Below are 24,253 nucleotides of genomic sequence, written 5' to 3'. Positions count from 1 at the left end.
CATTTAATGAAGATGTAAAGGGCATTTTGCTATGGATCAACAGATATACTGAAAACAGATCCTGAGCTAAATATGGGTCATGCAATATACATGTATGTATACATGCATGCATACACACATGCAATACAGATACAAGCACCTATATACAATGTATATGCATATGCATATACATATACACATGCATGATATATACATGCACATTTGTATACATAAATAATATAAGCTCAATATCCATTTTATATGTTTTATATTACTACGTACATATGTACACAGAAATGTATGTGCATGTAAATGTGTGTATATGTGATATATCTGCAGAGATATATACACACACACACACACATATATATATATATATGCATATATATATATATATGTAAACACTGTAGTTACTTTGGCTTGGTAATTGAAATGTAATAGCCTTAGCTAAGGCTGAGAAATTAGAAAGTCATGACTTCATATGGAAAATGGCAAAATATCGCTGCCTAGAATAGTTAGCACAGATTAGGATGATAAGGAAATTTAACTATGCTATCATAATTTAGTAGAATACCTTAATGTTCATGTCAGGAATCTATGTTGATTCTCTCTACGTAAGAGTTAATACCAGCCACAAAGGCCTCTATGAATCTGTGCAAAATTAGGAATGTATTGTCAGTCGTGGCCAGTGGGTCAATTTGTTTGTTTAACTGTATATGTCTTTATTAAAAGAAAGACTTCCATTTGTCAGAGTTGAGGGAGGGGCAGCAAGTTGAGGAGAAGGAACTGCCTTTGAGAAATGATGACAATATTTTTCTGAGGTTTTTTTGTTTTTTGTTTTGTGAGGCAATTGGGGTTAAGTGACTTACCCAGGATCACACAGCTAGTAAATATAAAGTGTCTGAGGCCAGTTTTCAACTTACATCCTCCTGACTCCAAGGCCGGAGCTCTATCCAATGTGCCACCTAGCTGCCCTGATGATATTTTTTTAAAGCATCAATTAAACATTTATATTAAAAATGTATTACTAAAACAAAATGCCATCATGGCATCTTACTACTGTATTCCTTTATTGTGTCCTTAGGGAAATGTGTCATTTTCTTGTTCGCAACCACAAACAGTTCCAGTCACTTTTTTGGGCTCTGGCAGCTACCTATTGCTACGTGGCTCCTCTGGGCAGGATGAGATATCTGTGAGTTTTCAATTTCGCACTTGGAACGAAATGGGACTTTTGCTGTCCAGTAACTTTCATCAACATTCGGGAGGTCTCCTCCTCTATCTTCATGATGGAAAAATTAGACTGAAGCTCTTCAAACTAGGAAAACAACAGAGTGACATAACAGCAGGTAATAAACATATTTTAAATATTTTTGTGCTAGATTACTCGGCTTTTATTTATAATAGTTATATCACTTTTGTATCTCCAGAAAGGCCTAGCCGATTTTCTTGATCTTAATAGGAACTCAATAAATACTAACTGGGTTAACAAATTTATGATTTAATCCATGAAAGAATCTTTGTATTAATAAAATACACAAAGTAACTTTATCTTTTCAAAACAGAAAATTTGCCATTTTGATTCTCTAGCATTTTCTTAACAAGATCTTTAAGAATGGATTATAGGATCATAGATTCAGTTAGAAGGGCCCTGCAAGGCAATATTCTAATCTTTCTAGTTATTATCATCTCTGTTTCTACATTTCAGGATTCATTATATTCACAGTGGTGGTAGGAAAAGAATAGGGATAACTTCTTTATGTGCACAGGACTAAAACTCTGCATGCCAGGCACACATTAGGCATTTAATAAATATTGATCATTTAATATCCAGTTCAGACAGTCAGTTCAACAAATATGAATTGCAAGTCATTGCAGTTTTTTTGGCATTGGGAATACAAAGAGAAAATGAAGCATTCTCTGTCATCAATTCCCTACCAGCTTTCATCATTCTCGATGTTAAATGCTGCTGGATAGAAGAGAATGTGGGTAGAACAGAGCAGAACAAAAAACCCACATATTTTATGTGTTTTGACTTTTAAATAACTTCTTATACCAATGGTAGAGTCTGGCATTGATATTCAATTTTGGTCAGTTCATTGAGTGAGTGTGTGCTTTTATTCCCCCAGCCCTTAAAATACTATTACTGTTCATGACGAGGAATGATTACCAGGCCCTCACACATTTGGAATGATATCCAAGTAGTAAAGATAGTATAGTAGAAGTCGCTATAAAGTTAATGACTACTTTAATTTTAAATTTATATTTACAATGCGTTTTGAAGGTCACATCCCTGCTGTTTGCTGAATAAATATTGTAATGGCCTTTTACTCAAAAAGGTAAAATTTCTGAACTAAAAAAGACAATAAAAAATGAGTGGAACAAAAGCACAAAGAAAAAATAAGAATACAAACTTTGACTCTCACCTTTTCTTTCCTTATTGCAATGTTTCTCCTTTTCTAATACTGAAGGTTAAAAGTTCAATTTAAAAATATGAATATTGCATTCAATTTTAGTGACAACTACTATGTCATACCTACTTATGGCATGTTAATGCTGTGAGAAATTTGCATAAGTGTGTCTGAAAAAGGAATAAATCAAAGCAATTTCATTTTAATTGTTAATAGGTTTCCTGAGATCATCATTTGAAAATGTTAATTTCATAGCAAGTATGTCATTGATGTACAGCTTATTGTGATGTATTTGACTTCTTCAATAGCAGTTTCAATCACAGCCCAATTATAAACATGTTAATGAAATTGCTTTGGTGCAATGTCACTCTAACAGGCCCAGGGAAGGTACTGTCATTTTTAAACAGTTTATTGACATGTGTCTTTGACCGATTAACTGAAAAGCATAAGAATATACAAAACACTCCCCAGTGACTTGGAAGTCATAATAATCATGTTTAAGTGCAGAAATTATCACTGATACCATATAATTTAATAATAAAGATTTTCTTTTTAGCCAGGTGTTCTGGTCTGATCTTGACTCACGCCATTTCTCTGGTCATTTATGTTTGATATTCAAAAGGAGTAAAACATTTATAGGTCATTTGAAAGTTATCAAAAGGTTTACTTAACCTTAGCAGAAGAACATATTTATCAATTGACTAATTAAATTGAGTATGATTGGACAGGTTTATTATCTTACAAGCAAAGACTTTTGACTTAGGATTCACATGTACAACATTTAATAATTAAATCAGAGACTATTATTTTGACCAGAGAATATTAATTCTGACCAGTGGTCAGAATTCATTGTCATTATTTTTTTTGAAAAAAAAAAAGAGCTACTTCTCCACAATAAGCAAAATACTTCTAATGATGAAGGCTAGCTTACTCTTTTTTTCTTTTTCTGATAGAAATGGAAATTAGCAATTTACTCTTCATTTAAAATCCATATATACATATACATACCTACACACACACACACACACACACACACACACACACACACACACATACATATTAAACCCAAGGAACCAAAGTTGAACTGCTTTGAGTGCTGAACCTGAACTGAGTTATTATTTCAATAAATGTATAAACCACCTAGTCTAAATTTCCTAATGAAGAACGTAGCTTTGTGAAATGTAATTCTAAGTAATTTTGAAAATAGTATATCAAATTTTAAAATACAATCTGCTGTCGTTCCACAGAATGCTTTTGCCCCCCCATTTTTTGACCACCTTTAGATTTCAAAATTGTAAAATTTTACAAATTTACAAATATTACAGATTTCAAAACTATCGAATATCAAGTAGCATCAATAGTAATAAAGTGTATAGTAAATCCGTACTAAAAATCCACAGTACTTACTCTTTTAGTCATATTTCAGAGACTGTAGAGTACATAATATAAAGTGTTTTCATACCTTAGTATGATTAGAATTCTTTCTGCTTTTCCCACTAAATATTCCTGTGTCAAGGTATCCAATTTTAATGTGATAAAGATTTTCTTTTTAGCCAGGTGTTCTGGTCTGGTCTTGACTCACGCCATTTCTCTGGTCATTTATGTTTGATATTCAAAAGGAGTAAAACATTTATAGGTCATTTGAAAGTTATCAAAAGGTTTACTTAACCTTAGCAGAAGAACGTATTTATCAATAATATACACTATGGACACCTATATTTCTTCTCTAATGAATCAAAATTCCTTTGCCTTACCTGCCTATTATTTTCTATCAGCCAAACAACAAAGAAAATGTATGGAGTTCCTTCTGGATTTTTTGTACTCACAGGATCAGGAAGTGACATCAACAACCTGAGCCTTATGTCCTTTGAGCTAATCAAGTCTCAGGTTTGGTTTCCCTACCTTTTAAGGAAAAACTAGTCTAACTTCCATAGTGGAAGAGCAAAGACTATTGCTTCCCACTATACTCCACCACTTGGTGGTAAGGTCCATAAGATCTTCTAGACTAGAGTTTTTAATTTAAACTCATGACTTCAAAACTCCCCAAAGTGGCTTCAACCAGATTAAAATGTAATTGGGAAATGTTTAACAAAATAAATAAAAACACCATACAATATAGATAATGTTAATTTGTGGTTTTCTAAGTCAGTACGTAGGGAATGGGAATGTTTCTGTTTAAGTCTGACATTACTATTCTAGAGGACAGTTAAGTTACTTTAGGGATGATACTTGTCAACCCTGACCTCTGGTATTCAAGAAGACTTGTAGAGGCAGCATTAAAGGAAAGGAAAACTGAAACAGAACCATATGAAAACTAAACTAACAATTTAATGGCTCCTCAAAGGAATGACTAAATATTGAAGAATCCCAGGAAGGATGAGTCCTGGTCTAAATGATGAGGTCCATATTGTAGGTGATGAAATCATTGCATTCCCAGGGGGTCTGTTAAGAAGGAGCAGCACCAGAGATAGCAAAGATGATGATACATCCTGCATGGTCACTGAGCCTCCTCATAGTTTGGGGAGAACTGTCTTGTATCACCACCCATTCTTCTTCCAGGGAGCCCTATGGCAGGAGGGATACAAAAAATTAATTTTATAAGAGGTCCCTAGGAACTTCCCTCTTCTTCTGTGGGTACTAGATAGATACTTTCATGTTCTCCTTGTTGCCAGAAAGCAAACTACCTCCCAACAATACCACACTTTTGTTGTTCAAGTCCTTCTTAGAAAGTTTCGTTGATCACTTGGTATTTTATTGGCTGTAATGTGGAAAGTCTACTCAATTCTGCATTATAGGAAGCAATAGTGGCCTGGCTTTTGCCACTAAACATTCCAGTGCCCACTTTTCTGCCACTAGGCTGCTATTGCCTCTGGGACCCATTCCCTATTTGCTTCTATCTCTTTTGCTGCTAGGCCCAGCTCTGTTGCCCACTTCCATTGGGGGAGCCAAATATACATCTGCTGCCTCCTGACCCCTGCCATTAAGACCTGGGTCTGGGCCTGCTGCTCCCAGGCTTTTGCTGGTGGTTCCAGTGTCTCTGTCTGCTGCTCATTCTGCCAGCATCAACTCTTACCTCTCTATGCTTGAGCAGGACAGAAGCCACTACTGGGGCCTGAACTGTGCTGCATTATGCTGGAATATGGTCTGAGAGCTATTGTACTATCATTTCTGGGGCTTGACTCTCACCTCCTTTGTCCAGACTTGGCTCTGTACCACATACCCCTCACTGATGGTTAGAGGGTAAGCACTGATTCCCTGTATTGGAGTGAGTATTGTGCCCCCACCCTATGCCAAGGCCTGATTCTGCCCTTTCCTCCCCTCCCCCACCCCAGGGTGCAGAGCATTTTTGTGGACTTCCCCTGCCACTTCTTTCATATGCTCTGCAAGAGTGGGGGAGGGTAGGTAGTGAATTGGTGTTGTGTTGCCATTGTTGGGACCTGGCTCTACCCTCCTGTGCTGGGGCCAGTGACTAAAGGTCATAATTGATAAGGTGAAGAACTGATGCATGAGATAGCTCATGGAACTCCACCGAATTCTGGCAGATTATGCCAAGTCTCAATTCCTCTTCCTGTTAGTGATCATGCTCTCCTTGCAGGAAAATCTCCCTGCTACCAATTGACCCAAACTGAAGGACATAGGAGACCTGACATCTCATATTCACAGTTTCTACCAAGATTGTAATGTCTAGTTCAGGTCAGCCACTTGTGCTCTGGAAAAGACAAAGCAAAACCAAAACAAAATGACAGCAAAAACAAACAAATAAATCTAGAGACTACCAGAGGCCAGTAAGGAACTCAATTTGCCATTTAGGAGCAGTAGCTACTTTATCCAAGGTGGTGGAATGCAGGGGACCCCTTACAGGAAGTTCCAGAGAGAGTTACAATTCACAAATCTGTTGTGAGAGTGGAAAGTTTTTTGTTTTTTGTTTTTTGTTTTTTTAGGCAATTGGGGTTAAGTGACTCGCCCAGGGTCACACAGCTAGTAAGTGTCAAGTGTTTAGTCTGAGGCCGAATTTGAACTCAGGTCCTCCTGAGTTCAGGGCCGGTGCTCTATCCATGAGAGTGGAAAGTTTTTAAACCGATTCATCAACCCTACTTCTCCTTACCAAATTAACTGGGATACAATTTGCACATTTGTCTACCTCTCTGATTCCAAAAATTGCCCCTGAGCTCTTCAGGAGAATTAAGCATTGTCCTTTCAAGTGTCTCCCCAAAAGTTTGCTCCAAAGAATCATAATAAAGTCCATATAGCAGAGTTCAGGTTGACCTCTCATATGCTAAATAAAAACATAACAATTAAAATTAAAGAAAAGAAAGACTAAAGTAATTCTTTCAGTACAGTTGTTAGAAAATCCTAAAATTCCAAGGAGGAACTTTCTGGGAATTTCATTCTCATTGTTGAGGTTTCCTCATGCTACCTCTCAGATGGCTGGCTATTTGGCTTTATGCAGTTTGAAGAACTGAAGAATGCATTGATCATTACCAGTAATTCATTCAAATCTAAAGGTTCTTCCCCTCTTTATATTCAAATAGGACTCTCTTAAAGCAGGGAAGGGTCTTCTTTCGGTAAGCTTCTGAACATTCTAACTTCCTTGTGGGCCCCACTGAAAATCAGGCATGTCCAGATTTAACCACACAGTCTGGCTTTAACCACAGCTCAGGCCCCCAGACTCAATATAGCCATTGCCCCCCAGACCCAATTCACATACTTGAACAAGTTTGTTCTTGTACTCAATCACAATTGCATCATCCATTTGTCGTTGTGCCCAAGACAGGACCACAATACCTAACTATTCATCTTGAACTGACAGAACCACAACAACTAGCCAATCAGAAAGCAGCACAACCAGGATGTTTGACCACCAAATCATAGAAGGGACCCCTCCCCTCTAACCTAATCCATTAACAAACCCCTCCCGCCTTTTTAATATTCGTAGTTTTTGTTGTGTAATCAACATCATTACAATATAAAATTGCTTTACTTGTCTTACTAGGTTGCTGGTTACTCTTGGAACCTAGCCAGTTTATGAGGGGTGTCAATTCTCAATAAACACTAGAGGTGGTCTGACTCTGAATTCTTTGCTGCCACAATACACCATGAAACCTAAGCAACACTTCTCCTAAGGCGACTAGATAATGATACCATTAGCAATACAAAGACATCCAGCTCAGTAAGGCCAGAGCCTTACTTACTTTCCACTCTTCTGAATTTGTGCTTTTCTCACCAGGGGGAAATCTCTTTCAATGCCTTAAAATTCAGTCCCTCCTAGCTGCTTTGATGGTAAATTGAGCTCTGAGGATATCCCCTAATAGTAAGTGGAGAAAGCTCAAATTAACAGCCTGGAAGGTCCAGCTGATAGCCTTAAAAGATATTTTGCATCAATTGTCTTCAAGATATAATTCTTAAGGGTACAATTCTCAAAGTATACTCACATTAGTCTCTTGTTTCTAAGCGGCCACATTTACTTTCTAATCTCCCAAGGGGTGAGAGGCCACTTCATGGTGCTCCATATCTAAACTCCCTATCTAAAAAGTACTATAAGTATTGTGAAGGTCTTCTTTACTGCCCACTCCTCACTTGTTGAAATTATTCTATTCCAATCCTGCAAGACTATACCAATTGTTGTGGACTGACCTTATTTAGGCCAGTCCCCAGATAGTTTATGTTTGATATTGAAAAAGAATAAGGCACTTGTAGGTCATTTAGCAGTTAAATAAAGGAGATTTATTTAGCCAAAGCAGGAAAAGAGATATGTATTGTGGACACTTCAAAATAGATTTAGCTGAGTTAATGGAGTTGCCTATTATTTTGCCGGAGTGAAACATCGGAGAGAACGCTTGGAGCACTTCATAGATATTTTTTGTGCTCAGGGAAACAGGAAGTGATACCAGTAGCCTGAGACTTTAATCCCCTGAGTTAATCAAGTCTCCAGGATGCTTTAAATAAATTTTAAGGGGGGAAAAAAATAGCTTAACTTGCTTAGGGAGACAGGTTGAGATATTGTCCTAATGATACTGGGGGATACAATGCCTTGAAAGGAATTTTCTGAAACCTGATCTGGCCAGTGGAGATCTTGCATTCGAAGCTGATTCTTTGATGCCTTAAAATCAAATCATATAGTTTACACGTTATAGTTTACCTTTTTTTAGAATTAGCTCTGAATCACATTTAATGCTTTTTCTGTTTTTTTTTTCTCATCATAAACCACTCTTTTTTTTTTTTTAGTGGAATTAGCAGGCAGGAATAGACTTGTTATTTATGTGGGAGTTTTCCTTGAGTCAGCTATCTATGTATAGTCAACCATCAACCCATCAAGAATTTTTCTTTTTTAAGAATAGGAATTAAAAAAAAATAAACATATGGCTTACAGTTGACATAGTTTAACCTTGAAATTTTAAAAAAGCAATTGAAAATAAAAATAAAAATTGAAATGAACAAAATAAATGACATCAACACTTTCTATAATAATTCTATCCAGAAGTTTAACCTTTGTAAGTTAAGTGCCAAACCAAGACTAAATGATTCCAGAAAGGAGCTTAGTCAGCAAACATCTGAATTACTTATCAAACAGAGATAGCTGCCAAAGGCAATATCAGGTTAGAATATGAACTTATTTGTTAAATTTTACAAAGAATAATGATGAAGTATTGTGAGCCATGTAGTCTCAAAAAGCAAATTGAAGAAATGGAAAGCAAAAATCCATTTAAGGAAATTTTGGGAAGATAATCAACTAAACACAAAGTCATCCCAAGGATATTTAATAATGAAAAATGGACAGAGAACTACAAACACAAGAAAAAAATAAAATGAAGATTTATAAAAATAATTTTTACAAACTATTTTCTCTAGCTTGGCAGTGGTAATACCATACTTGTACCCTTTTGTAGTCTCAGATTAGCTTATAGAAGAGATAGAAATGGTACCAAAGAGAACAAAGATGGGAAAAAGAGCCAAACTGAATCAAGTGTATGCTAAAATCTGTGCCAGAAGTAACACAATGGAATGACATAAAGGATTTCTGAAGAAGAAGATTCCAAATCCATGGGAAAAGGGGAAAAAAAACGGGCCTTAGTAAATATAGACAAAAGAAGACCAAAAGAACATTAAGAATTCATGATTTATATGTTAATTTATTCACCTAAACAAACATTTTTATGAGATCAAGCTATGCATAAATCAAGGGCCTTCTCAGGGAGGGTTCTAATAAGAAACAAGATAGTTTTCTCAAGCCATGTTCAGCAATGGGCCCCATACAGTCTCTTGAAAAGAGACTGAAAGATATAGAAAATATAAGTTCTCATTTTGTTTGTTGAGTTGGTTTTGAAAAAGTGTTTGATTGGTTAGGACAGTATGCTGCTTGACTGGATCCCATAAGTTCACCAAAATTATTCAAGATTCCTCAGGATTTATAGCCCTAGAAATAAACATATTTAATGACTTTCTGATCATAAATCTTGTGAGATGTAAAACAGGGAAATGCATGCTCATCAAAGAATTTTGCTACTTTGTTGGAAGAGATAGATCACACAGTTCATGTCAAAAAGAAACTTCCTATGGATGATAAGGTCTTTTAGATTCTTCTATGTAGGAATGATAATGAGCCCCAAGACACTGTAGAGCTTCCTGGAAGAGGTTTCTAATCATTCCAAGAAGTTTGGCTTGTTCATCCACATAGAAAATACCAAGTAGATGAAAAATGTCTGTTGCTCAGATTTCAGCATGTGAATGTTAACCTCCACCCCTCCTCAGCCACACAAAGATGACCACACTCTTAATTTTACCATCACCCATAAATGTACCACCTTAATGCTCAAGAATTCCAAAATCTTACCTAACCACAATCTATTGGTTTTTCTCTTTTCTCTCTGCCTTCCCTTACCAAGCAATGCCTTATTTCAGTAATTGAGCAGAGGCAAGAAATAAGGCAGAGAATGGCCTCTTTTACCTAGTTAAAAAAAAAATCATAGTCCTCTTCTAGAACAAAGGACAAACAACAGCAACCCTTACCAAGTATTCTTTATCTCCACTTTGACCTCTAATCCCTTTAAGCCTTAATTTTCTCCCTGGTCCCCCCTCTGTACTAGCTGCTCTCCTCTTTTCTCCATCTTGACCCATCGTTGAACCAATTAAACTTTACACTGTTCTCTTCTCTTGAGTCCTTAGTTCTCTAATCGTTTTGCTGATCTCTCAGTGTTAAGCCCGAGTTTTGGCTCACTCTTGCTATTCACTTCGTTTGCCATGTGTTGCTAAACAAAGGTGGAGAGAATCACACAACCATTCTGGTTTGCACAGTCTATGCTGCCTCTATTCTCACTGCTGCCCTTACTGCTGCTAGGCAGTCTTATTATACCTGCATTTTCAACTCACTGTCCTCCTCTCCAAGTAAGCTCTTCCAAACCTTTTCATCCCTCAACATGCCTCCCATGGCTCTCCCTGACCCTGCCCTCTCAGCTGAGAAACTTGCCTTATATTTTACTGAAAAAAATTTGAGGTTATTACCACAAACTCCCTCTTCTCCCCTCTCCCTCATCTTCCTTCACTCAGATGCCTTAAGTCACTTTCTCCTCCTGTCTCACTCCTGTTTTCACTCTTGTCTTATGTGATGAAGTTGCCTTACTCCTTACCAATGCTAACCCCTCTTCTCACTCAAGGGATCCCATTCCATCCTTTCTCCTCCAACAGATTGTACTCATCTCTGATCCTTACCCATCACTTATTTTTAATCGCTCCTTTTTCCGCTGGCTCATTCCCTACTGCCTAAAAGTATGCCAATGTTTCCCCCATCTTGAAGAAAACAAACAAACAAACAAAAACCCTTCATTTGATTTTTCCATTTCCACTCTCCTATATCTTTTCTGCCATTTATGGCTAAATGCTTTAAAAAGACCATCTGGAATACATGCCTCCACTTTCTCTCCTCATCTTCTGATCTTAACTCCTTACACCCTGGCTTCTGGTCTTATAACTCTACTGAAAAAGTTATCTTTTACTTGCCAAATCCAATGACCTTTTCTCAATTCTCATTCTCTTTGACCTGTCTGTAGCCTTTTACCATTTTTATCATTGTCTCTTCCTTAATAACCTCTTTTATCTAGGTTTTTGGGGTACCACTCTTTCCTGGGTCTCCTCCTAACTACCTGATCTTTTCTTCTTAGTCTCCTTTGCTGGATTTTCATCAGATCAGAACCTCTGATCATAAATCTCTCATGCTGTTCTGTCCTGAGCCCCTTTATCTTCTTTTTCTATATTTTCACTTGGTTATCTCATGGATTGAATTAACATCTCTATGCTGACATATGCTGGAATCTACCTATGCTGCCCCAACCTCTCTGCTAATCTCCAGTCTCACATCTCCAACTGTCTTTCAGATATCTGGAAATAGATGCCCAGTAGACATCATAAACTAAATATATCCAAAACAGAGCTTATTATTATATTTATGTTTTCCCCTAAAGATTTCTACCTTCCCTATTACTGAAAAAGCAACATTCTCTTCCTGGTCCCTCAGCCTTTCCACCTAGGAGTCTTCCTTAACTTTCACTGTCTTTCATTCCTCCCCTTTCCTACCCCTACCCAGCCCCAAATCCAATCTGATGCCAAGGCCTATGAATTTCATCTTTGTACATCTTCTGAATATATACCTTTCTCTCCTCTGACACTGCCACAACTCGGTTGCAGGTCCTCATCACCTCATATCTCTACTATTGCAATAGCCTGCTGGTGGGTCTGCCTCTGAATCTCTTCCCACTGCAATCCATCCTCCATTAGCCATCAAAGTGATTTTCCTAAAATATCGTTCTAATTATATACTTATTGCACAAACCTGGTTTTTTTTCCTCCTGTAGGCTTTTACATTGAACACAGTACTTTGATCGATCCATCATTTGACAAATGTGGATTTTTGCATACTCCCCACTAATCAATGCAGGTTGTAAATCTTTTGTCTTTTCATTCTGCATTATTCTTTTCCAAATTTTCCTAAAAACTCTTCATAGAGCATTTACCCTGTACACCAGGAACTTCTCTTTTAGTTCCTCTTCCTTTTTCTCCCTTCTCTCCTAAATATCTCAGGTTTACCAATGTATTACTTTCTTTACTAATTATTACTTGGGCTCTCCATCTTGTTGCTTTATTTCTTACTTTTTGTTTAGACCCTGTGCTGATTACATATGTCCTGCATAACATTTTTTACTCTTGTTCCTTGTCACAGTTTGTCTTTTATTATGTTCAGTGAAGCATATTCTAATGTCCTTTAAATAATTTGTGATTTTCTACTGGGCAGACAAGCATGTGTGCACACACATACATACACCCAGACACACATGCAACTCTTAGGACCCATTTCATAGCAGGATGCTTGTTGTAGCCATTTCTACTTAATTTAGCTAATATTACAACATTGACAGATAGTTTCCTCTGGTAAACTGTGACTTAAAAAGGATTCATGGTCTAGCTCATAGCTACCCACACCCAGTGAAAAATCTGAGTGAAAAAAAAATGCAAGGAGAAAAAGAGAGAGATTTGACTTAGTGTGTTAAGAAAGGATTTAACTGTAAAAATAATGTTTGACCAAATCACAGACCTGGTGAGAGATCCTTAAGGCCATTTCTTCTCTTCAGAGATAATGAAACTAACCCATTTTTTAAAATCTTAAAAAAGAGGAAATTGCATAATATCTTTTCATAGTTATTATGGAGTTAACCCTTCTTTTATTATCAGAAAATTCTTACTTTGTGGAAGTAATTTAAAGAAAGGAATTATGGCATCATGGCAAGTATGCAATACTCTAAGACAGGAAAAAATGTGTTGAGATCCTATCTCTGACACTTATTAGTTATGTGACCATGGGCAAATCTCTTGACTTCTCAAAGAATCTGGCAGCTCTCAAAGACCAAATTATAGCTGGGTCACAATCTCTGTCAGTAGCTGCAACTCCCACACTGACAAAATCACAGGTTACTAAAGTAGCTCATTATAATTCTCCATGTGTTAATTCACATCTCTCGTTCACTACTTCTCACAAATCAAAACAATGTGAGAACTTTGAATTTTTTTTTATCTTCGTTGATAAAAGTTTCAGAATTCTAGATTCTTGCTGAAAGGTAGAGTTGGGGAATAGCATGATTTTAATTTAATGACTGGAGGAAATGAAAGTTAAAGATTGGATCAGAGGGTTTTTGACATTTCATTTCTAGTGGGGTATCTCTTCTACTCTTTTGAAATGTAATCTTTGGGTCATATAATACTGGATGTTCATTTATTTTTAACTCTGGTAAGAAAATATCCAAGAAAATGATTGATCTACTGATTCAACAAGTATTTATTGAGTATTGACCAGGGTTGGGGGACCTACAATCTTGAATCCACATATGGACCTCTAGGTTCTCAAGTGCGACCCTTTGACTGAATACAAACTGAATCCAAATCCCCTTAATAAAAGGATTTGTTCTGTAAAACTTGAACTCAGTCAAAAAGCTTCACCCAAAGACCTAGAAGGCCACATGTGACCTTGAGACTGAGGGTTCCCCACCCTTGGTGTTGACTATGTCCAAGTCAATTGTGCCATATGTCTCAGATATACATGCTGATGAATAAGTGCAATTGGTTATTTATACAAATGCATGTCATAATTCGAGCAAGAGATATTCTTGATTGTATTGGTCCTTCCTATGTAGATGTTCAGACTAACTCTGTGTGATTATAGATTTCTTTCAGGAGGCTCTATTATGTTCTGGGGGTCAATGCAATCAAAACAAACCTATCCAGAAATAAAAAGAACTAGAGAACCTGATAATCAACAGGGGATCTTTCCTTAACTTGGACTCTGCATTGTATTTCTTCTTTCACAGCAATGGGCATCTTTGACTACATATATCTTCCTCTTCTATTCTTGAGGCTTCTAGGTTCCTCAGTGGATAGAGTACTGGGCCTGGAGTCAGAACCGCCTGAATTCAAATCTAGTTTCAAACACCTACTAGATGTGTGATTCTTGATTAGATTTTTTTTCATCATTACATCAAAGTCAATTTTTACCCATCCTCTTTATGTATACCCCTTTAACATGGTGCAATAACAATACAGTTCTCAAGAGTTACAAGTGTCATCTTCCCTTGTAGGGATGTAAACAGTTTGCCCTTATTAATACCATGTTGTTTCTTTCTGTCCCATTTACCTTTTTGTGTCTCTCTTGAGTCTTGTATTTGAAGATCAAATTTTCTGTTGAGCTCTGGTCTTTTTATCAGGAAGGTATGGAAGTCCCTTATTTTGTTGAATATCCATCTCTTCCCTTGAAAGATCATGCTCATTTTTGCTGGGCAGTTGATCCTTGGTTGAAATACAAGCTCCTTTGCCTTGTGGAATATCATATTCCACACCCTACGGTCCTTTAATATAGAAGCTGCAAGGTCCTGTGTAATCCTGACTGTGGTTCCATTATATTTAAATTGTTTCTTTCTGGCTGCTTACCTGACCTTTAAAGAGATTGGACTCTCCTGCTGGGAAGCAGAGGGCACTGACCCAAGCTTCTTGTGTTGGGAGACTAGGGCCTGGTTGATGGCCTTGGTGCTGGGGCCTCCAGTGCTAGCAGTTGGAAGCTGTAGGATTCTGGCAGCTTACCTGGTGTTGGGCTAGAATCAGCAACACTGGAACTCTAGGTGTAGGATTGGGTAGTGTGGCTTCTGGAGACTTCCTGCTCACCAGGGCCTTTCCTTCCTTTTTCTTTCTTCAGCTCCTTTCAGATGGATGTTGTAGTGTTTTATCTGCCTAGGGCCCCTTGGAGCACTCCTTCCCTTAGTTTTGCTGAGGCACTGGGAGAGCTGGTTGCTGTAAAATCCCGAGGCACCTGGTGGTTTTCTGAGCTGGTTTCCACCTGTTCCCCACCCTCAATGAGGCACTCGGGTGTCCAGGTGTTGGTGTTTGCCTGCTCTACCACCCAGGCTTGAGGATCTCCTCCTGGTATGCTGAGGTGGGGCTTTCCACTAACTTACTGTGACACCTCTCATTCTGTACTGCTCCCCTTCCCCCAGGGTAAAAGGGGCCTTTCCAGTTAATCCCTCAAGCTATCTGGGCTACTGCACTGCTGCACTTCATCTTTCTTCTGGTTCAGCTGTTCCAGGGTTTTTCCTGGGGCGATATTTTCTGGGCTTTCAGGGGTTAATAAGGGAAGGTAAGAGAGGCTCACCTCTTACTCCGCCATCTTGGATCCCAGAAACAGAAGTCTCTGTCTGGCTGTGTGATTCTGAGCAAGTCATTTAATCTCTGCTAGTTTCAGTTTCCTCAGCTGTAAAATAGGGATATCTTACAGAGTTATTGTAAGGATTAGATAAAATGATAAGTGTAAAACACTTATCAAAGTGTCTTACCATAGTAGGCACTTAATATTTTTTTTCCTTTCGTTTTTCCCTTCCCCTGATCTTTAACACATTTAAATCACCAAGCATTAAACTTGAGGGTGTTATCAAGTTCCTTGTAGAATTCCTCTGTTTCTTCATTCTCTGTAATGGATGCTGGCACATAAAAACATTTTTGTGGTGATACTTTCGCAACTATTTATCATGAACATTGCAATAGGATATGACCAGATATCTAAGGAAATGTTTTTTGTTGTCTTATTGCATATAATAAAACAAACTCTGCCATCTCCTTTCTTCGCCTGTTTGTAGAGGATATTATGAGTCATCATTCTTTCTTCTGGTTTTGTTTATGGAGAGAAGGCCAAGAGTGATTTGCTTTAGCTTTATGTATATTATTTTCACTTGTGCTCACTGGAGAAAGGGTTCATATGCAAAGTACCAATAACCAAAAGTTGAGTGACAGTATAAAATCTTTGTGATTCATGGAATCCTCTGCTCCCCTTTTCACCACTCTTTTCCACCATCACTGAAGAAACTTAAGTGGGCTGTCAAGAACGGAGGACCAGTTTGTATTTCTATAAAGATATGGTATTATTCCCATGCTAAGAGGAACAATGTTTTTGAATCTCAAAGATGGGAGGAACAAATCTTACCATTCACTTTGGCAACTTTTGACATAGCGCTTGCCATTCACTCAATTGCTCCAAACTGCTTCCTTCTACTGCTGTTGTTGTTCAGTCATGTCTAACTTTTTGTGACCCCATTTGGGGTTTTCTTGCCAAAGATATTGGAGTGGTTTGCCATTTCCTTCTCCAGCTCATTTTACAGATGAAGAAACTGAGGTAAAGAGGGTTAAGTGATTTGCCTGGGATCATACAGCTAGTAAATGTCTGAGGCTGGATTTGAACTCAGGTCTTCCTGGCTCCAGGCCTGGCACACTATATACTGCACCACCTAGTAGCCTTTCATTCTATTACCCCACCCTTAAAATTATCTCATTTTTGCATGCTGTATTTCCCCAGTGGAATGTAAATTCCTTGAAGGTAGGGATGCTCATTCAATCATTCATTCTTTCATTCCTTTGTTGTTGTTCGTTCATTTGTTTATTTAGGAGCCCTAGAACCTGGCATAGAGTCTTGCATAAAGGGGACACAAAATTAGTATTTGTTGAATTGAAATGAATTGAATTCATACTTATCCACTTCTGTTTTAATGATGCCAATGGATTGCTAAAATAAAAGTTTAGTGACAGAGGGTAATTACAAAGGTAAACTGTTGGGAAAAACTGTAATCTTTTAACTGTTTTATAAGCAATAATTACACAAATTCAAGAATAGAGTAGTCATTGTATTTGCTAAAATCCTGGGATTTTAATATATCCTAATACTGTACATTAGACTGGCAATTTTCGCTCTTCCCTCTAATAGGGAATTCTGATAGTAATTTTCTCTTTTTTTTATGTACTAGATAAGTATAATATTGTGGCTATCCAGAATTGTTTGGGTTTGTTCAAAGATTTTGTTTGTTTTTTCTTCCTCTACTGAGGCCTGACAAATGGAAGAAAGTAATGTTCTCCATTTACACACAGAATGCTATGATTTCCCACTTGGCTCAGTTTCTCTCTTTCAATCTGAATCCTATCCTCCCACTCCTTTCTCTGGATGTTAATGCTATACTTATCTGAGATGCTGAGTGAAGGGAATCACATTGTTTTGAAGGACTTATTGTGATTCATAGTTTATAAACACTTCTTTGTAACTGATTTCATTTTCCTCCTAGGAGTTGAATTAAATAATGGACAATGGCATTCCATTTCCTTATCTGCTAAAAGAAATCACCTGAGTATAATGATAGATAATGATGTGACCTCAGTTCTGCATTTTGTGCTGCCAATGCAGATTTATTCAGGAGACATCTATTATTTTGGAGGTGAGTGAAATAGCCAGAATATATGGGAAATTGCACAATGTCTCATCTTTACAACATTTTGAGATAATCATTTAAATGGAGTCTACTAATGAAAAAAATGTTTATTTTTTTTCTTTCTGTGTACATAATAACCCCTTTGCAATTAACAGAAATGGTGAGATGACAAAGATTACAGAATATAGCCTAAAATACATGTCTACCACATGGCCTTCCTCAAATTCACTTTATATTTAGCAAGATTAATTTTTTTGTGATCCACACTGTGTCATAACCCTAATCCTCATAACCCTAATAATATAGTTCATGATAGTAAAAGATCTTCATTTTTTCTTCTTTCTGATCTTATGTGCTAACATTAGACAGCAAAATGGTGCTTTCTTAGTGATATCTCTACTATCTCTAGAGTGTTCTTACTGGTCTCTCACTTCCTAATGTAGAAGAACAGTACCATACCCAGCAGACCAATAGTTTAAGTTAACTGGCTATTTCAATTTATGGGGATTAGAAGTTGCCAAGACAGGCCATCGGCCTCTAATACTCTACCAGGTACTTTGGACAGCAATAAAGTGAGCAATGTGCTGTTCAGTGAGTTTTTCAGAGAAATCAACTAGTGTAAGGTACATTTAAGTCTGAAAAATGAATCTTTTGGATGGTAAATAGTCATTGAATTTCAAGGGATTAAAATGGAAAGTTGTTTCTTGCCCTAAGTATAAAATTATGGGACTTGTCAAAAGGAAGAAAATCTATTTATTAATTATTTTTTTGGGGGGGAAGTACTTCTTTTTAATCTTTTTTTTGTTTGGTCTTTGACTACCTTTTCCCCCTCCCTTAAAATTACTTCTGAGCTTCTGTGGTAGTAACCCAGCTTACAATGAAATGATAATAGAAAATCACCCAAAAATCACAGGTTGTCTAGTCTTTTAAATCTTTAAATGCAACTTTTTAAGAAAGGAAATAATTGTAGTACACTGCTCGTAATTTCTTACCTCAGACTAAAAGTCTTATATATTCCTGTATCTATTTGCTCTTTTTTATTTTGCTTAGGCAGTCAGGGTTAAGTGACTTGCCCAGGGTCACACAGCTAGTAAGTGTCAAGTGTCTGAAGCTGGATTTTAACTCAGGTCCTCCTGAGTCCAAAGCTAGAGCTCTATCCATTTTGCCACCTAGCTGCTCCAGCCATTTGCTCTTGTTAACTTACAATTATCTTACCTCTTTAGTCTAATTTCACAAAAATATGGTGGCATATCCTTAGAAAAACGAGAGGTCATCTCAAAACTATGCTACTCCATGGTAGCATGATGGCCTAAGATTTACAAGTTAAAAAAAAAAGATTGTTTATGTTTTTAATTGAATAATTAACAATTAATGAAATTAGGTAATCTAATTAAATGATTAACAATCTGCCAGAAAGCCAGCTAATTTATACATTTTTTTATTATTTAGTAAATCATAACCAAAAAATCTGCCTCTATGATAATTATTAACATTAACTGCATTTTAGTCAGCAGTGCACAAATAGATTCATCCCAGTAAAATAATAAAATAATGCAGATTATTGTATCAGTCAGTCAATATTTATTTAACACTTACAGTGTAATAGGTCCTGTGCTAAGCACTGGGATCACATATGGTCCAATTTTGAGGGTCTGTATCTGCATATGATCAAATTTGTCTTTTATTTCCATTTCTCTGACCACCATCCTAGTTTAGACTTTTCTGTATCCTTAGATTATTGTAATAGCCTCTTAAGTCCTCTCCCTTCCTCTAGGTTCTCTCTTCTCTGATCTAGTTCAGCTGGGAAAGCAATCTTCCTAAAGTATATGACATCCTTCCTAATCACATAGTCTCCCTGTTCAAAAACCTTCTTTAGTGGCTCTCCACTGCCTACTCAATCAAATGCAAACTGCTTAGCCTGACATTTATGACATTCCCTAATCTGACTATAACCTACCTTTGGAGACTTATTTCATCTTACTCTCCTTTACCTACTATATTCCAGCAAAAAAACCTTATTTCCACACTTCTCCTGGTTTGTCCCACACCTGTGCATTTTACACACCACACTTTTACACATTTTATGCCTCAGCTAGTTAGCATTTCATGCCCAGAGTTCCTATAATAGAGACAACACCTCCTAGAAGGAAGTCCTCTATGACACTTGTGGTCAGGGAACCCTTTAAACTGATTGTTAGATGGGGCAAGTGGATGCACCAAGGGGATTAGGATACAATTTTGCTAAAGGCTGAGTGAGTAGCTGTGATTTAATGATTAAACTGTGGGTTTTGATTTTATATCTTGCAAGAAAGAAATAATTGTGCTTACCTAGAAACCTGTGAAGGTGAAGGACTGTTTTAGCATTGGTGGGTCCAAGTGAGTCTTACCACACTCTACTTCTGGCTATTAACCTTTGTAATGGTTATAGTTTTAAAAGAAAAGAAGAGTGATTATTCAGACAAGGTGGGGGTGTCCTTTTATTATTTTGGTTTGGGTGATAAACCACTGGGCCTGGAGTCATAAAGTCCTGAGTTCAAAACTAACCTCAGACACTTATTAGCTGTGTATCCCTGGGCAAGTCACTTAACCTTGTTTGCCTCAGTTTCCTCATGTGTAAAATGGGCTGGAGAAAGAACTGGCAAACTACTCTAGTATCTTAGCCAAGAAAAACCCCAAAAAGAGTCATGAAGAGTCAAATACAAATTAAACAACTGAACAATTTCACATCACATGTGAAATCCACAGTTATTGCAGTTACAACCTTAAAAACAAACCTAGATTAACTTGACTATTTATCCCTATAGCTCAAACCCTTTCCCCTGTTGCTCATTTTTTTTGGAGCATCTACATGACATAGTGGATAGAGTGCTGGCCCTGGAGTCAGGATGACCTGACTTCAAATCTGGTCTCAGATACTTATTAGCTGTGTGACCCCAGGCAAGTCACTTAACCCTGTTGTCCTCAGTTTCCTCATCGGTAAAATGAGCTGAAAAAATAAATGGCAAACCACTCTGGTATCTTTGCCAAGAAAGCCCTCAATGGAGCCATGGAGAGTCAGTCAGACAGGACTGAAAAGGACTCAACAAAAAAATTGCCTTATCATCCCTGTTACCAGTAGGAGTGCAGAATAAAAAGGGAAAAGGAATGGAGAAACTCATCCACCTATTAATAATGCCTATGTGAGAACAATAGGTCCATAAGTCATCTTGTCCACTAGGTTGTAAATGTTCTCTGTCTGAGACAACTTGGATCATCCAGTGCCTAAATTTTTCCCTGTTATTGGCTGTATACTCTCATATCTTGTTTCCTTTTTCTCAAGACCTTTGAAGCCAGGGCATGATGCCTGAAAATGTCTAGAATTTCTTCTGTGTTTTGATCATGAGAAAGAAGAGGATGGTCCTTTTCATATACTTCATGTTTTCCAGGTTTGGTTTCCCAAACAGAATGTTTATAAGGAGTGAAGAACACTCACACCTCACTCAGATCCCAGACTGATTCTTGCACATCATTGGGTTTCATATTTAAAGAAGACAGCTTAGTATGTAAAAGGCATGGAGCTAGGAACTTTTGCATTGTCTTTCAAGCATAACTGACTGTGGGAGCTGGTATACCCTAAACCAAGATATTAGATGTCTCACTGAATTGTTGTTAGGATTCCTGAGTTATTATCCAGGGAATCCTATGGCTGTCCCCTGTAACTACTCAGGGTCGTTCGAAGAACTACTCCTCAGTCTCCTTTGGTGGATTAACATTCATATCCTTTAACTCTAGTTGTATCCCAAGTTTCATCCTGGACATTCTTGTATTCTGTTTTTATGCTCTAATTCTTGGTGGCCACACTGACTTACAAGGATTTACCATTTCTAGGCTAATGACTCTCAGATCTATCATTTCTACCTCAATTTCTCTCCAAAGTACAAGTCTTTTATCACCAACTTCCTCTTAGACAATTCAAGCTGCATGTCCTATAAATATCTCAACTTCAGTATGTCCAAATATGACCTTTAGCTTCTCACCAAATGTATCATTCTTCTGAATTTCCCTATTTGTTGAACAAACTACCTTTCTTCTTATCCCCTACCCCACATATCCAATCAGATGCTAGATCTTGTCATTTCTAACTTCATAGCTCTTTCAGATTAAACTCCTTCTACCCATTTATGCAGTCACCACCGTACTTTGAATCCTCACCTTGACTATTGCAATAGCTTCCTAATTGGTTTCCTTAAAAGGGACTAATGTGTCTCCCATTTTAAATTCACCCTTCACACAGTTGCCAAAGGGATTTTCCTGAAGCACAGATTTCAACTGCAATATACTACTACCTCAAATAGTAATAATAGCTAACATTGATATCATGAGCTTGGACAGATTTCAGGAGACAGTGAAAGATAAAAAGGCCTGGCATGTGGTGATCCTGGGAGGTCATGAAAAGTAGGACCTGAGTGAACAAATGAGCAAGAACAACAAAAAATCCCCAAACCACTTATGTTGCTTTTATTGTGTGCCAGGTACGGTGCTAAGCACTTTACAATTATTATTTTATTTCATCCTCACAACAGTCCTGGCAAGTGGGTGCTATTAATATCCCCATTTTACAGACAAGGAAACTGAAGCAAACACACATTAAATGACTTGCCCAGGGTCACACAACTATCAGAAGCCAGGTTTGAATTCAGTTCTTCCTGACTCCTGGACCAGCACTCTATCTATCTGGCCCCAAATACCAAATAAAATCTTCTTTGCCATATAAAACTTCACAATCTGTCTCCAATTAACTTTTCACATCTTATTATGTACTACTCCCTTCCATACACGCTTACACAGTGTACTTCCTTCAAATGGCCTCCTACTTTTCCTCATGCATCCTTCTATTTCAACCTATGTCTCCTTACTCCAAATTTCATGCCCAAGGTATCATGCTGCCCAGGGAGACTCAGATATAAGTGACCTGGATGTTTATGATATGTCATGAAAACTTCCTTTTAAGGAGTAAGCCTGGAAAGGATCAAATTGACTGACTGCCTGGATATAACAGGACAAGAAAGACAGGGAACATGAATTCATTCGGTCAATCTTCTTTTAGAGAGTTCAGAAGATAGAGCACTGGACTTGGAGTCAGGAAGACCTAAGTTCAAATTTGCCCCCAAATCCTTATTAGGTGTATGATCTTGGGCAAGTCCCTTCTCAGTTTCCTTATCAGTAAAATAGAGATAATATAGCACTTTCCAATGTTATTGTGATGATCAAATGAGATAATATTTGTAAAACACTTTGCAAACCTTCAAATCCTGTATAAATAGTAGTGGTAGTGGTAGGGATATATACCCATCTACTCATCTAAGCTTCCTGGATTCAGAGACATATCACAGATTTGGTCCATGGAGATTTTCCAGGGACCTGTTTGTAACACCTGAGTTAAAATCTCCACATAGAGTTCCATTGTCTATGTTTGCTTCTGTTTCCTCCACCTCCACAACTTTCTGCACTTTTTGGAACATCGTTAGTTCACTTTAAGCATTAAGCTGACTGACCGTGGCCTCTCCCCAAACTTCTTAACAGTGTAACCCAAGCCTATTATCTTTAGCTTCTTTATTTTTTACTGAATTTAGGAATACTTTTCTGGTTTGTGGAAGAATTGACCTAAGAAGGGCCCCAGACCTTCCTTCCATGGTACAGGAGCACAGGTTTTAGTTAGAAGACACATCTGTTGCTACCAGTCACCAAGACTCCCTCTCTAGACATCCAGGCATAGATAGACTCATAAATTTCTCCAAATGAGCCCCCAACAAAAGGAGGAGAAGAAATGATGTTTCCTGCTCAAAAAGCCTATTGTGGTTCCTTTTTGCAGACAGCCACAGGATTTGTGGGATGGAGCTGATGGAGTGATTTGAACTCCTGTGCTTCAGTAGGGGTCACTTACTTCTAAGCTAAGGCTTCATAACACTAAATACTAAAGAATAAGGGGATATCACTGCTACTGAGTTTAAGCAACTTGCCTGTGCTTAAAGATCATGCCAGATTATGACCACTAAATGTTTTTGCAATTAGTCAGAGGTAGCTGACATTGTTCCAAACTTGGTTTCTAGGACATACAGTAGAGTTATGGGGAATACTTAAACAGGCATAGTTTGGGACTTGCTGTGGATAACACAGAGTAGGATGCAAACAGACGCACATATATTTGAACAAACATTTGCTGACAGACAAAACCTATACTTCACATCTGTAGTATCACTATAACAGAAACTTGGAATCAATGAATCAACCAACAATACAATTAAGTATCCCATTTCTAACACCAGAGAGTGTGAAGGTAAAGAGAGATTCGTCTCATATGGCTAGTTAAAGTGATAGATATGACCATTTATATGGTTTGAGGGGTACTGTACCCTATTGAGGTTGTGGTAACAAATTACAGATTAATCAAATAACAGAAAAAATCAAGTTCAAGAATACTGACTTTTCTGCATTCTAAGGTGGGTTGATATTATCACAAATCAGGGAAGAATGGCGCTGGGAGTTATTGCAGAAGCAACAGCAGCTATCTGTCTGGGCCCTGATTTGTCAATCCTGATGTCTTTAGATGCC

The 24,253-nt window shown here is 37.5% G+C and overlaps 1 protein-coding gene across 2 annotated transcripts in view; it reads left to right on the top strand.

The window, feature by feature from the left end:
• The window catches only part of CNTNAP4 (contactin associated protein family member 4), a 582,938-nt gene that overhangs the window by 384,273 nt on the left and 174,412 nt on the right, over positions 1-24,253 (top strand). For both annotated transcript variants that reach the window (XM_020976685.2, XM_020976684.2), the window contains exons 8-9: positions 1,064-1,325; positions 17,519-17,668. In XM_020976685.2, coding sequence (XP_020832344.1) covers positions 1,064-1,325; positions 17,519-17,668 — 412 coding nt within the window. The remainder of the gene's footprint in view (positions 1-1,063; positions 1,326-17,518; positions 17,669-24,253) is intronic.

The sequence above is a fragment of the Phascolarctos cinereus genome, unplaced genomic scaffold, assembly GCF_003287225.1.
Source record: "Phascolarctos cinereus isolate Bilbo 61053 unplaced genomic scaffold, phaCin_HiC Scaffold_4;HRSCAF=312, whole genome shotgun sequence".
NCBI lineage: Eukaryota > Metazoa > Chordata > Mammalia > Diprotodontia > Phascolarctidae > Phascolarctos > Phascolarctos cinereus.
Note: the sequence above shows the minus strand (reverse complement) of the source record. Positions and strands in the feature narration are given on the sequence as shown.